Raw genomic sequence first — 16,151 nt, 5'->3', positions numbered from 1 at the left:
TCCTAGCATCGTACATAAGTATGATGCTAGGAGCCCGGCTCCCTGCATTGTGTTCGGTCCGGGACTTGCGGCCGAAATACGTCCGTAAATTACGGACGTAATTAGTGTGTGTGCACATACCCTTACATATCAGAAGAACAATGTTGGGTAGATTTCCCCCTTAAGTCAATATGGTGGACTGGCGGACATGGCAATCAGACTTCCAGCGAGACGTCACTGTGACGACACATAACATTTATTTGTTGTTGTAAGAACTACATTGTATTTTTACAAAGAACCGCAATACCCAACTCCATTTAAATCACACCAATGTCAAACCCAGAAAAGGTAACCCAAGCCATATAAAATCACCTCCGTAACATTGCATATTTGGTATAAAAAACAATGACAAAAACGGCAACCAATCAGGACGCTGCTTATATCTTGGTGAAGCAATGACACCTGGCATCTCATTGGTAAGTGTGGATTAATGATAAAACCCCTCCAATCTTCAGGGACAGGAAATGAGCCGTGGTCCTATTTTATTTTCTTAACGTGCACAAATCAATTCTGAAAATGTACAATCCCACCATCATACCTTTACAAATGGCGGCCACTTTAAGCTGCACTTGAGGTAGTTTGTCGAACAATAAAGGATTAGCATTCGAAAAACGGTGCTGCTTTTGCTGAAAACAGCACCACACCTGTCCACAGGTTGTGTATGGTACTGCAGCTTAAGCCCATTCCCTTCAATGGAGCTGAGCTGCAATACCACAAACAGCCACAGACAGGTGTGGCGCTGTTTCTAGAAAGGAGTCAAGTTTTTCTAACCCTGTACAACCCTTTTAAAGATGTGCACCCAAGAAAATACCTGATCTGACTGTCTCATTTCTGTCGTGTACTGAACGACTTAAGACGGCCGTAGATGTAATGGCGGTTACTAGTGACCTGGATGGAAATATTTCCCTATTGGTCAGGACAGTCTAGGAGCTGCTGTAAGATTCTACTAAAGCCTCGTACACACGACCGTGGTATTATGGCCGCAATTTAGCCACGTTTTCGCGGATAAATTGCAGACCCATTCATTTCTATGGCCCCATACACACGAGTGTAGTTTACACGGATCTGTGTGGGGGCCGCAAATCCAGACTGCAAAAATTTAGGACAAGTCATTTTTACGGTCCGGATTTGTGGATTCACCAATACAGGTGACTTGTTGTGAGTCCTGATGACACACAGATACACAAATGTTTTTTGCGGTCCAATGGATCGCAACGGACCTGTGGTTTTGTGGACTGCAAAACCAATACGGTCGTGTGCATGAGGCCGCGGGAGAATTGCGGCCCCATTCATTTATATGGGCCCATGCACACGACCGTGGTTTCCAAGGTCCGTGCATGGCCCAGGAGCCCGGACCACAGAAAGAACGGGCAAGTCTTATTACGGCCGTGTTCTGCGGTCCAGGCTCATAGGAAATAATGGACGCGGCCATGTGCACGACCCGCGATTTGCGGGTTGCTCGCGGGTGACACCCCGCGGCTGGCCGACCCGGAAATCACGGCCGTGCACATGGCTACGGTCATGTGCATGAGGCCTTAGTGATCAATGCTACGACCATAGAGGTAAACCAGATGAGAAGATACACGTCAGACGGAACGATTATTTACATGGATTGTCCATCCCATCGTTGTAGCTTTTTATCAGCGTGTGCCCCTTTAATAACCGGCAACCCAAAAAATGAAACGTATCGGAATGCTGGTCGGATAGGGGGACATTTTTACATCTATGGCCAGCCTTGGGTCACACGTCATTTACAAACAATCAATTTGCAATAAAGGTTTGCGAGATCGTGCACCACGTGACCATGTAGATGTAGGTATTAATAGACACGCTGCCGACATGATAATAACGTATGGGGGCGAGCGATCGGAGTAACGACCGCTCGTCCCCATGCATAGCTCCGTGTGACCGGATCAAACGAGCGCCGATCAACGAGCTGTCTCATTGATCGGCGCTCGCTGCACAGGCCAAAATCGGCCGGTGTTTCCCTGCAGCGCCACCACAGGAGAAATGAAGTATTACACAGTGTCCATTCATAGCAGTGTGTTGTCTGTGTAATACGGGACAGGTCCTCCAGAGAGAGAGACGCTCTTTGTAACCGCTCTCTACTCCGACCAAGAGATGAGGACCCTGAACACAGGACCCCCCTCTATTGCCCAGAATTCCCTAATGGGGTGTATGAAAATAGGTTTTATTACAAATAATTTTTACTTTTTCAGATACAGCTGCTTTGTATCCTGTATACAGAGCAGATGTATCTAGCACCTAAACCTGTATCCGTCAGCTCAGCCCGTGACTGACGGGTTTCGGTGTCAGCGGGTCCTGCGTATCTCTGAGAGTTCATAACTTAGATGTGATCGATAACAGGTGGATCCTAAGTGTCAGAGACACGCAGGAACCGCTGTCACTGAACCTGTCAGTCCCGCGGAGCTGACGGGTTCAGGTCTTAGCGAACGATACAGCAGCTCCAGGATACAAAGCAGCTGTATCTCAAAAAGTGAAAAGAATTTTTAATAAAATGTATTTAGAAAGTTGCACCAAACAATATGATGGACAATTTTATTCCAAAAAAAACCTCAACCTATTGACATATCCACTCACAAAGCTATAGCTATTCATGATGGGAAAAACAACAACTTTAGTGTCTGACTACATCACATTCATAAAGTCAGCGTGTCCGTGTCACCGGCTTGAATCATTCGCCGCCTATCCTATAACTGGATTTTGTTGTGTTTTTCTCTGTGATCTGAAAAAATACGCAACGCAGGTCAATTTCTGCTCGGAAATTTTACGCCGCGTGCGGATGAGATTTGTTCAATCTCATCCACTTTGTTGCGACTGTATCCTGCTGCGTATTTTCCGTCCGCAATTCCGGACGAACAGACGCAGCAATTCCGTTACGTGTGGACGAGCCCTTAGTCAGTTTGCCTTGGTACTACCCATGTGTCATGTATGGAAAGACTACTACAAGCAATGACTGGCATGCCAGCAGGCGGCGCTGTAGATTTTTGAAATTTTTTTAACGTACATAATTGCCCGATCTTTTTGAGGACCCAAAATTATTTTTACAATTTAATGTCCGGTGTTCGAGGCTGGATCGTGGTTTCCAGATAAAGTTTGTGTTTTTCCACATCTAGTTGTTGCGGAGTCTTTGACTCCTGGCCTTGTAGACCTCGATGAGAAGATCTTTGACATATTGGATTTCTCTTTCGATTGAATCCGACTTTTCCTTCAGCTCTCTGTTGCGGACTTCGAGGATTTGACATTCTTCATCCAATTGGTCGTATTCTGCCCGTTTCCGTTGACGGTATCGGAGGGCTGCTGTCTTGTTCTGGTCTCTCTTCTTCTGCTTGCGGTCACCTTTGGGTTGGTGTGAGGTGCTGCAGCTGGCGGCTGAAGTGGTGGGGCGGTCATACGGGGAAGGCCTGTTGAGTTGTTTGGATTGTGCTGGCGGGTCAGGGGTGTTAATTACCATAAAATCCTGCTGATTTTCTCCAGGGAAATCACTTGAAACATCTGGGTATAGATTCAGGAGCTCAAGACATCCAGAATCTAGTGTGTCCAGTGCCACGGGGGCAGGAGCTGGTGTTTCTGCCACGTAGGTCTGGAACTCCACTCTTCTATCGCTGAGTTGTTGGTCAGGTGTTGGGAAGAGGAAGTGGACTTCATGAGAAGGCGGGGTGCTGGGGGCCACTTGATCATGGGGCATTGGAAGCCCAGGGGAGAGGGTCTCCTCCAGGAAATAATCTTCCATCTGCTCCAACTCCTTCTTCAGGAGTGTCGCCATGACCTCCAAGTCCGGGGCAGGAGGCCCTAACAAGGATGGATCCGCCACTGCTGGCAGGAAACATGAAAAGTCCACCCTTTCCGTCATCCAGTCCGTGAATCCATCCCCTGTAAAAAAATACATAGAGGTCAAGATTGGTTTATTGAAGGGAAAAAGTTAAAAACGTATCATTATACTTAAGAAGTCTGACATGTCTGTTATAGTAGATACATGTATTCCCAATGAAATAACAATTCTGGGACATCTTGTACTTTACATTGTGCCGTCCCTCTGTTATTCCTCATAGAAATGTATAAATAAACTGACAAGTGGGAGTTACCAGTTGGGGGTGTGTCCCTACACAGACTGACACTGTCCAATCCGTGCCGAGAGAGTGAGACTATAGGGACACGCCCCTTTGACAAGGACAATGGTAACACCCAGAAGGTCAATTTATTAATACATTTATAGGAGGAATTACAGAGGAATGTCACAACCCAGAGAAACTGTTTCAGAAGTGGAATGCAAGTATTTATTAAAACAGACCTGTCAGGAGAGGTGGTATGCATTGTAGTGAATACATATCGGAGCAGTCAGGGGCATAGGGGCATAGCTATAGGGGGGTGCAGATATAGCATTTGCACCCAGGTCCTTGTTCTTGTGGCGGTCAAAAGGCCCCTCTTCCACAAAAAAAAAAGATACCAGTATTATAAATGGCATATGGCAGATTGGGGGTCCTGGTACATGTTTTTCATTGGGCCCAGGAGCTTCAATTTCTTCCCCGTTTTGGCAGCGGTCGTCATTCTTTGTTTGAACCCGGGACAGATAGAAGAACCCGGGACCCAGAAACATGAGCTAGAAGTTTATTTTTGCTGCGATGTCCATTTACCTGCCAGGCATCCTCCTCCAGCCCCGTGCAAATTCACCCCGTCCTCCATGTGCGCAGGAAGCTGTTCATAGTGATTTCCATGAGCAGGGATCTTAAGGAGATCCGCCCGCCAGTGCAGCGTGCTAACTGGCAACATCGACATCTCCAGGTCCAGATTCAAAGCCGCCAGGAGAGACATTTCGACCAGAATTATTCAGGTTTAGGCCGGAGAACTGTTCGGGAGCACGATTCCAGCTGGAGATGACAGCGGAAGGTGCAGAGGGGATAAAAGACCTGCAACAGACGGGAGACATATTATTTTTGTCGCCTCATTCACGGTGCAATAATCTGATTAGTATATACCATAGCCTTGTCTACACGGTGACTTTTAGACATCTGAAGTCTTGCAACGGTTTCACCTATAGAATTACAATGTGTGCAACTCAACACATCTGCGATACAGGGTTGTCCTAAAATTGTCCTTGTGCCGAGCATCACACGACAAAAATGACTGTTCAGTCCCGGCCATAGCGTTCAGGGAGGTGCAGGTCGGAGGAAGTTATCACTACACTCTACTATTCCTCAACCCGGAGCAGAACGCACCACCAATGTTGTACAGTCAGGGGGCAGGATTAGAACGGGCTTTGACGAAAATTCAAAAAGAAAATCCCAAAAATTTTTATGGATCAGTCGGCTTAAATCTTTTTCTATTTCAAATGTAAAATCTTTGCGATGGGACAAAAGAAAAATTAGACCTGTGCCTTTAAGACAAGCCTCAAAGCATGGCCTCCCAGGGGTACTTGGGGAAACTTTGCTCAAACTGACACCTGTTCTGGATCTACCGGCCACCGGTTATATGATCTGAAGATGAAAGGTCATAGTTCCAGGAAACTGGTCTCTGGGAAAGGATACAGCAAGGTCTATGTTTAACCGAGGCGGTTATTCAATAACCACTTCAATGCTAACATGTTTGCAACATATTTACAAAGCTGCAGATAGAGGGCGCCAGCAGGTCGAATACTGCCTAGTGTCAATCGCTGGATCAGCAAATCTCTCAATTTTTTTTTTCCCCCATTGTGAATGATATGTTGGATATAGAACAAAGATGCCGTTTTGACACTCCAGCCGCAAAAAAAACAAAACATGGAAACTAAGATTGTCTGAGCAGGCAATTTTGTCTCCGTTCAGAGGGTGGGGGTGGCATGGGACCTACTGCAGACTCTATTGCCTGCTTATATCTCGGTGGGTAAATTCAGTGCAAAAAAATACAATGCAGCACATCGCTTTTTATGCCCTCAGGTTTGCCCACTGGAATGGCGCCCCCTGCAGTGAGAATCAGGCGGATTACCCCATGTTTATCTACTGCCTCTATATGACCTGATCTCTACACGTACGTCTGTAGTTTCATAGAGAATAGATGCAGGTAATGACATTCTTGCGGCATAAAACGTATCCTAAGAAGACTTAGTCGTTTACTATGAGGGTGCAGCTGAAAGTCACAACTATATGGGTGCATGGTTAGAAATTGCGGCAATGAAGAACCCCTTTAAAGAAAAAAAAAATGCTTCCCTTTTTTTTTTTTTTCATCAACAGCGCCACTCTCATCCAGGGGCTGTGTCTGGCATTGCACCTCATCCCCAGTCAAGTGATTGGGGCTGACTTGCAATTCCAGACACAGCCTATAAACTGAAGTGGCGCTGTTGCTGAAAAAAGCAGACCCTTTTCTCTGACATGGAAGTTTGACAGAAATATAGGGCAACCTATAAATATTTTAAAAAGCCAAAGAAATCAGATTTACATTTTTAAAAAAAAACTAATTTGACATTTTTAATAAATCAATAACTGTTCAAACGGGTTAGAAGTCATTTGCAGAACATATCTTCATATTTTATGTATCGACCTCGCTTTCTATTTGGAACATGCATTGTCTACTTTCCGTGCTCCTTCCTTCATCGGACCCAACCTGCTGCGTTTACTGTAAGTTCCACTTATCTCTAAACTCTCCTCAGGGACTGATTGTTCTAGTCCATGAAAAACAAGTGTAAATTAAACCCCCGGGGACTGAGCTGGCGCAGATGGTTCAGGTGGAGCCTGAGCAGAAGTCCCGGTGCAGCAAATGTTCTATTTTATGTTCTTGTTTATTTAGAATCATTTACATCAGAAAGTTTTGAAAAATTCGGCAAAAATATAAACACCACTAAAAAAGCATAAAAGGGGCAGTGCAATACCCAATGGAATGAATCATTTTTTGAATTGTCCGCAGGAGAAGCTACGCTAAACCACCAATTTACAAAAGCACCGTATACTGGAGCAGCATCATACAATGTATACAATAATATTACATTGTCCTTTCAAAAAAAAATAAATATATATATATATATATAATTTTAAAAATGTATAATAACAACCAAATATAATAATAATAATATAATATACATAATAAAAAATAAAAAAAACATCAAAACCAGCCAGGTTCTCGAAATTTGAGATACAAACTCCTATCATCCCGTCTGTTATCCCGCCTACATTATAATCATTCCAAATGTTTATTAAAAAAACAAACATATATATATATAAAAAAAATAACGTGGTCTCATTTTTGCAGTACTTACTCCATCTTTGCAGAAGTTCGGGGGCGGCACAAGTGCAGAGCACGCTTGTTTTGTGGTCTTGCAGATTTAGAAAGCCATGATCACTCTCCAGCGAAGATCTAACGGTGTCTGAGCCGCGATCGGGATATGAGTCCCAGCGTACAGAGGCTAAACTTGTATACTGTAATCCAGAGATGACATCATCACCGAACACAGAATCTCCCCACCCACAATTAACCCGTTCCTTGCCATAGGAATACTCAGTCATTTAAAATCCCTACAGGACACGAGAGACTGGCTGTGATTGGCTGACTCCTCCGTGGCCTCATTGTGTCTGATTTTTGAGGAATTTGGGTGTAATCCTGTGTATTTTCAGTATAGCAAATATCTCCAAAAGGGAAAAAAAAAAATAAAAAAAAAAAAATAGTATTTAATGTATCACTTTTTTTTTTTTTATATATGATCTTTAACCCTTTAATGAGCCTAGGCCTATTTTGTTCTTAATATTATTAGTTATATTAGTATTTCGGCGTTGTTTGCGTTTTTATTTTGTACGGCGTTTACCATGTGGTTTAACTAACGTCTTTAATTTTTTGGGTCATTACGATCCCAGCCATACCATGTATGGGTATTATTTTTTTTTTTTTTTAAATCCCTCTTTTAATAAAACCCACTTTTTTTTTTTTTTTTTTTTTCAAAATGTAAATGCATTTTATTTATCGTTTTTTTTTCATATTTTTTTTTATTTATTTTTTTTAGTCCCACCAGGGGACTTCACAATGCGATCTTTGGATCACAGATATAATGGTATACTTAGTATACTAAAGTATTATTGCCTGTCCGTGTAAAACTGACAGGCAATCTATTAGGCCATGCCTTTGGCATATAGCCAGCGTCGGCTGCCATGGCAACCCTTCGGCAACTGCCGATTGCGTTCGCAGGCTGTCGATAGGATACCGCGGGAGTCCCCTCCCTCTGTCAAAACATTTAACTGCTACCTGTGCACCCCGTAGTGACGTCATCTCAGCCATGTTAATAGTCACCCAGCTTTCCCGGAAACAGAACTAGGATAGAATTTATACCGACCAGGCAGGAGAGGACGACTCAAGGACTTGTATTTACAAATTGGTTTATAATTTTATGATTCTGCAGTTTTTGTCTCTTTTTTTTTTTTTTTTACTCATTTTATATATTTTTAGACCATTCTAGTTTATTTTCTTATCTTTTACAATTTAGAATCCCGGCGGACACCTGCACAATATTTGATCGAACGTCTTTTTTCAGCCGTTTGCTCATTGTATGCTCCAGAACAATCGAGTGATTAACGCCACAGAGCAAAGTGACACCGGGGACATGACATGTCTTTAGTGACATACTGCGTTATATTACAAGCCAAAAGGTGTGAAACAGCAGCACTGATCCACACACAGGGACTATATATACATACATACATATATCTAAACAGATCATAGATGGCGGCCTCCATACAATCTATAAATACATACATGGCAGTTGAATACTGACACCTAGTGGCCACATTATTAAGAAACGATACGGAATACTTTGTAACTTTGTTCTATAAATCTTGTTTTTCTGATGTTCACGTTCGAGCAGATTCATTTTTTTTTTTCATTCATTGGTAAAATCGCCTGGTTCTCGCCCCCGGTTGTGCAATGTAGTTTACGAGAAAACTCTGCAATGTCCAGGCATGTTGCTCTGTATGTTAGAAATGAGTGTTTACTGTATGTATGTCTATACATTGCTGAAATCCCGTCATAGAAACCCAAAGCAACAGGGTTTGTCATTTTACAAAACAGTGGCAGCCCTGGGGCCGTATTTGGCCCTCAGGTGCTCAAACAGGTTCCCCTGGCCCTTTTTTCCATCTGGGTATTGTACAGTACACAACTGCGTGCACTGGCCGGCCTCACATGCTGGGACATGGGACACTGTGTGTTATGTGTGACCCTCAGATGAAGTCAAGGGCCACATCGGGATGTCCATCTTGAAGTAGTAAAGAAGCAGGTGGAGGGGGATTTATGACCTGTATAACATGTAGGCGAATAGGGTGAAGAGCCGGTTATGTTCCCTGACAGCTCCAAACATCTCCTGCATCTAACATCTCTCCTGGGATCTTCCTTGGTCCACGAAAAACAACAGTAAATTAAGCCCCCGGGGGCTGAGCTGCTGCAGATGGTTCAAGTCGAGAACAATATTATTTACAATAGTAATTAGGCTCTGTTCACACTGAGTTTTTTGCCAGCGGAATTTGCCTCTGCCTGCACGCCGATTTTTCGATGCGTTTTTCACCCGCGGCCATTGAGCACCGCGGGCATAAAACGCAGCGAAATACGCTTTCTCTGCCTCCCATTGAAGTCAATGGGAGGTCAGAGGCGTAAACGGCCAAAGATAGGGCATGTCGCTTCTTTCTCCCGCGAGACGGTTTTACCGCTCACGGGAAAAAGACGCCTCCGCCTCCCATGGAAATCAATGGGAGGCATTTTGGGCCATTTTTGACGAGTTTTGCGGCGCGGTGTGTGAACCCAGCCTTATTTCTGATCTGGGGGAGATCTCTGATGTACATATAACACCTTGATCTTAATCACTGGACTAGAACTGAGGGGGTGCACTGGAATATTAAGGCCATCTGGGGTCCCAAACATCGGCCCAGTCATATTGTAACTTTTTTAGGTGACGATAATAAATATAATAAAAAATATTTATTATTGTTATTAATTTTTTCTAAAATTGATTATTTAAATAATATTATTTTTATTTATTTTTATTATATTTTGAAATTTATATTTTTAATTTTTAATTGACTTCTAATGCTTTAAAGGGGTTGTTTGGTTTAAAAAAAAAATCATTTTTAAATTCCCCTTGAGAGTATTCTGAGTTACTAGATGGGAGTCTCTCTTTAAGGATCCTCGTCTAATAGAGTAGAGAACGGCTACAAAGAGCATCACTCGTTCTGGAGGACCTGGCACCATGTAATGCTTCATTTCCCCTGCGGTGGTGCTGCAGGGGAAATTCAGCCCTTTTACCACAGATTACAGCTGATCACTAGATCCTAGCAGTGTGATATCCTCTGATCAGTTTATTTTCTGGGGACTCCACTAACAAAAAGGGATTGTACAACATATACAAGAAGGAAAACCTCTCCTTTAGGAATTTTGCACATATGCAAAATAGGTCTACTACGCTTCTCGTATTTTTTGGAGAGAGCAGGCACCTGCTTAGTATCCGTCAGAAGGTGCCTGACTGGGTTATGGTTTATTCACACCTCGCAGTCATGTTGGCGTTTTTCCATGATTTTTTCAAAAATTGCTGCAAAACACACGACATGAATCTTAAAGAGGCGGTCACCAGATTATAAGTGCCCTGTCCCCTACATAAGGAGATCGGCGCTGTAATGTAGGTGACAGCAGTGCTTTTTATTTAGAAAAACGATCTATTTTTACCACTTTATGAGCGATTTTTAGATTTATGCTAATGAATTTCTTAATGCCCAAGTGGGCGTGTTTTTACTTTAGACCAAGTGGGCGTTGTACAGAGGAGTGTATGACGCTGACCAATCAGTGACCAATCAGCGTCATACACTTCTCTCTATTCATTTACACTGCACTAGCGATATAGCTATATCGTTATGTGCAGCTACATACACACACTATAACATTACTGCAGTGTCCTGATAATGAATATACATCACCTCCAGCCAGGACGTGATGTGTATTCAGAATCCTGACACTTCTGAATCTTTTCTGTGAGATTCCAGCAAGGCAAACGTAATCTCGTTTGAAATGACAGGTTACAACGTAATCTCGCGAGATTTTGTTAGCCTTGCTGTAAATCTCACAGAGACGCTACAGAAGTGTCAGGATTCTGAATACACATCACGTCCTGGCTGGAGGTAATGTATATTCACTGTCAGGACACTGCAGTAATGTTATAGTGTGTTTATGTGACTGCACATAGTGATATAACTATATCACTATCTGCAGAGTAAATGAATGAAGAGAAGTGTATGACGCTGATTGGTCACTGATTCGTCACTGATTGGTCAGCGTCATACACTCCCCTGTACAACGCCCACTTGGTCTAAAGTAAAAACACACCCAGTTGGGCATTAAGAAACTCATTAGCATAAATCTAAAATCGCTCATAAAGTGGTGAAAACAGATTGTTTCTCTAAATAAAAAGCACTGCTGTCACCTACATTACAGCGCCGATCTCCTTATGTAGGGGACAGGGCACTTATAATCTGGTGACAGAGACTCTCTAAACCGTAAATCGTCCAGCAAAATTTGCAGATCACCCGCAGTGCATATATATATATATAATGAATACACACGTTGATTTTGTAATTAGTGTCACAGCTGCTGCACAATCTCTTAGGGAAATGTGCTGTCAATCATTCCCTAGGGGATTCTGCAGAACCCGTGCATCTGATCTGTCTGTTCCAGAGCACACGACGATGTCAGGCCCTGATATCCCACATATACACCGATATACCGAATCCACAGCCATCACATGACCTTCCGTTTTAACCCTTTAGAGATCTAACTCTGGATTGAAATACGGATACGATCACATTCGACCCTTTCTCCCTGCAAATGATCCGCGTGTGTTGGACGGCGTCAGCGTTATTCAGACACCTTATCTAATACAGTCCCGTTTCATAACAGAAAAGCGGGACGTCAAAGCCCAGAGCGTGGTCTGTAGGAATTTCTATTTAGGGATCCCAGGCGATATTATGTGCCACACTTTGCAAACGTGGTAGATCGCAGTGCAATGTCATTTATCGCCACTAATACAACCCTATGGATGTCGCAGCAAATGGCATGTGCAATAAATCCGACAATGTTGACGTGTAACATCGTCACAAATAATTCAGTGTAAAAATACTGCAAATAATATTACCAACTGATTAGTAATGTGTGTGTGTGTGTGTGTGTGTGTGTGTGTGTATATAATATATATCATACAAGAAAATGGCGACCGCGCCCTGCGAACACTAATGTCACCTAAGCCACTAAATATATATAAATATGCATTACTGCTAAATCTACTTACAATAGGGAGGTTCTTAGCGAACATTTTGATCAAATTGTGTGAGCCCACCTGCCACGACAAGGCGACATCTATGAGGTGGGAACCTACGCTGCACATACACCCAGAACTGGCTCTAAACCTACATATTCTTGGGGATGGTAGGTGTGTGTGTGTGTGTGTGTGTGTGTGTGTGTGTGTGTGTGTGTGTGTGTGTGTGTGTGTGTGTGTGTGTGTGTGTGTGTGTGTGTGTGTGTGTGTGCATATTATACAATTTTATAGATACATAAAAAAAATTGCAAATTAAAAAAATCTGGGCCTGGTAGAGATCAATGAAAATATTTCTTAACCATGTGCCAAAAACATTGCCATGTGATTTAAGATTAACCAATTAGTATCCTATAAGGCTATAGAAATAGAAACCACTTACGCCATGTTTGCAGTTGTGTTGTAGTTGCAGCACAAGTGCAGTCGCACACTTGTTTTGTGGTCGTGCGGGTTTAGAAAGCCATGGTGACTCATGTGCGAGAGCGGTGTGTAACTAAGATCGAGCTGCTGCCAGGATATGGCTTCTCTCTTCGCAGTGGCTATGGTGTAAACGCCAGAGATGACATCAGCACTGGCTGCGTATCCCTCCGCAGATCCCACACACCCACACATCTCCGTGTCAGCAGATCCGGACCGGTTACCGCAGAGTTTACATGTCACCCCACGACTCCCGCAGGATCATTTCTGCTGCTCACTCACTATGTCATTTTTACTTGTATATGATATATTTTTTATTTGTATTTTGTATCTTTTGAGCTGTACGGTAAGATTTACAGGGACTATTTTCGTATAGAAATGTGACATGCATAGATTGCAACAGAATTGCATCAGCCTGGAGGGAGGTGTCGATTCTCCAGGTCACTGAGTTTATGGGAGCTTGCAGCTCATTGGGCGTCCGGGCAGAGGTTCACCGTGTGATGGGTGCGGCCTGCGAGCCGGGAGGGTCAGATGACTGGAAAAATGCAAACTTTTTTTTTTTTTGCTTTCCTCGAAACACTTGTGATTGTGTTACTGTGCACTATAACGTGCGAACTTCAGCTTTAGGACTTTGCAAAAACGTTTTGTTATTTTTTTGTATCTGAAATGTACTTTTTTTTAGATAATTTGTTAGTATGCGAAGCAACTCTGTATTATCTTGTCTATGCAACGTGCATCTCTCCCTAAACTAAAAGGGGACGTGTGAACAGACCCGAAGAGATTGAGTCATCCTCGTCTACAAGTTACACACCGATGATATATCCGGTAGGTTCATTGATAAAAAAATATATAAAAGGCGACGCGTTTCAAAGCCGGACCGGCTTCTTTCTCAGGCCAATGTAATTGCAACACTTCTTATCAGATGACAAGATATAGATTTACATGGGCCCTCTGATAAGTGTTGCGGTTATATTGGCCTTAGAAAGAAGGCAGACCAGCTTCGAAACGCGTCGCGTTTTATATGTTTTTTCAATAAAACTACTGAACATATCATCGGAGTGTGACACTAATCCTTATCTAACAGAAACCGGGATGCACCAAAGGGTCAAATCCGACCTTTTTCTCCTGTTACCCTTCAATTTGTGCATGTACCTTTGGACGCTAGTCGCCCAGATCGGGACCCACGCTGCAGCCCCTACATCGAGGAAAGTTCTAGTGGACGTTGTGCTCTCAACACAACCTAAGCAGATCCGCGGAGCCGATTACATTATCCCTTACCTTTAAATTGGATGATGCGCTATGTGCGCCTTGTGTGTTTTTTCTTCTTTTATTTAGCATCATCTACAAGTAAGTAACACCGGGGAAAGTTACGTGACCGCCTATATGTGCACCGGCACTACTCCGCATCCGAGTGATTACTTTTTTGTGGCACTTCGGTTGTCATCTAGTTAGGCAGATTTATCATTCGGGAGTATAGGAAATATACGAGACCTGTGATGGCGGCCATATTGGATGTCATTCACCTTTCCCACAAACATAACTTAAAAGAAGAGGAAGATAAAGACATTAATCGATACCATATTGTTCTAGGAATGTTCTTTTAGTAATTTATATATCTCACACTTGTCAATGTCCTTAATTGTCTAGAAGTCTTTAAAAAAAGTGGAGTTACGGACTATTCCACCGAGCGGGACATTTTCCTGAGGAACAGTCAGAAGGACAGGAGAAGGCGAAAGTGAATTTTTTTTCTTGAGACATATTGGCTTGTACTGTTAATGGAAACACTCATTGTCTGGCATTGTTTATGGGGTCACTCATTGGCTGTGACTATTAATGAGGGTGGCCCTCTATCTGACACTTGGTATGGGGGCATTGTCAATGGGACCCATCTCCAGGATTCAATATTAATGGGGGGCACACTCTGTCTGACACTGTTCATGGGGGGCACACTCTTACTGACACTGTTCATGGGGAGCACACTCTTACTGACACTGTTAATGGGCGCACACTCTGGCTGACACTGTTCATGGAGGCACACTCTAGCTGCCACTGTTTATGGGGGTGCACCCTCTGGCTGACACTGTTTATGGGGGCACACACTCTGGCTGACACTGTTCTTGCGGGCACACTGATACTGTTCATGGGAGCACAATCTTACTGACACTGTTCATGGGAGCACACTCTTACTGACACTGTTCATGGGAGCACACTCTTCCTGACACTGTTAATGGGGGGCACACTCTTACTGACACTGTTAATGGGCGCACACTCTGGCTGACACTGTTCATGGGGGCACACTCTAGCTGCCACTGTTCATGGAGGCACACTCTAGCTGCCACTGTTTATGGGGGTGCACACTCTGGCTGACACTGTTTATGGGGGCACACACTCTGGCTGACACTGTTCTTGCGGGCACACTCTGACTGATACTGTTCATGGGGGCACACTCTTACTGACACTGTTCATGGGGGGCACACTCTTTCCAACACTGTTCATGGGGGCACACTCTGGCTGACACTGTTCATGGGGGCACACTCTGGCTGACACTGTTCATGGGGGCACACTCTGGCTGACACTGTTCATGGGGGCACACTCTGGCTGACACTGTTCACGGGGCACACACTCTGGCTGACACTGTTCACGGGGGGCACACTCTGTCTAACACTGTTCATGGGGAGCACACTCTGTCTGACACTGCTCACTGGGGCGCACACTCTGTCTGACACTGTTCACGGGGGCGAACACTCTGGCTGACACTGTTCATGGGGGGCACACTCTGGCTGACACTGTTCACGGGGCACACACTCTGGCTGACACTGTTCACGGGGCACACACTCTGGCTGACACTGTTCATGGGGGGCACACTCTGTCTAACACTGTTCATGGGGGGCACACTCTGTCTGAAACTGTTCACGGGGGCGCAAACTCTGTCTGACACTGTTCACGGGGGCGCACACTCTGGCTGACACTGTTCATGGGGGGCACACTCTGGCTGACACTGTTCATGGGGGCACACTCTGGCTGACACTGTTCACGGGGGCACACACTCTGGCTGACACTGTTCACGGGGGCACACACTCTGGCTGACACTGTTTATGGGGGGCACACTCTGTCTAACACTGTTCATGGGGGCACACTCTGTCTGAAACTGTTCATGGGGGGCACACTCTGGCTGACACTGTTCACGGGAGCGCACACTCTGGCTGACACTGTTCATGGGCGCGCACACTCTGGCTGACCCCTGTTCATGGGGGAAAACTCTTCCTGACACACTTCATGGGAGGCAAACTCTTACTGACACTATTCATGAAAACACTCTTTGGCTAGCTCTATTAATGGAGACACTCTGTCTGACACTACTTATGAGGGCATTGTA

General features: G+C 44.2%; 1 protein-coding gene across 2 annotated transcripts; it reads right to left on the bottom strand.

The window, feature by feature from the left end:
• Positions 1-217: 217 nt before the first annotated feature.
• On the bottom strand, positions 218-12,912 carry ATF5 (activating transcription factor 5). Of its 2 annotated transcripts, XM_075846127.1 has the most exons (4): positions 12,741-12,912; positions 7,286-7,445; positions 4,695-4,967; positions 218-3,933 (listed from the first exon to the last, which is right to left on the bottom strand). In XM_075846127.1, exons 3-4 carry the CDS (start codon positions 4,870-4,872, stop codon positions 3,173-3,175), a joined length of 939 nt encoding a protein of 312 aa, XP_075702242.1. In that variant the 5' UTR covers positions 4,873-4,967; positions 7,286-7,445; positions 12,741-12,912; the 3' UTR covers positions 218-3,172. The 2 variants fall into 2 exon arrangements, with proteins under 2 accessions (XP_075702242.1, XP_075702243.1); XM_075846128.1 differs by lacking the exon at positions 7,286-7,445.
• Between the last annotated feature and the right edge of the window lie 3,239 nt (positions 12,913-16,151).

The sequence above is a fragment of the Rhinoderma darwinii genome, chromosome 13 (genome assembly GCF_050947455.1).
Source record: "Rhinoderma darwinii isolate aRhiDar2 chromosome 13, aRhiDar2.hap1, whole genome shotgun sequence".
NCBI classification, from domain to species: domain Eukaryota; kingdom Metazoa; phylum Chordata; class Amphibia; order Anura; family Rhinodermatidae; genus Rhinoderma; species Rhinoderma darwinii.
The sequence above is the reverse complement of the archived record's forward strand: the minus strand, read 5'-3'. Positions and strand labels throughout refer to the sequence as shown.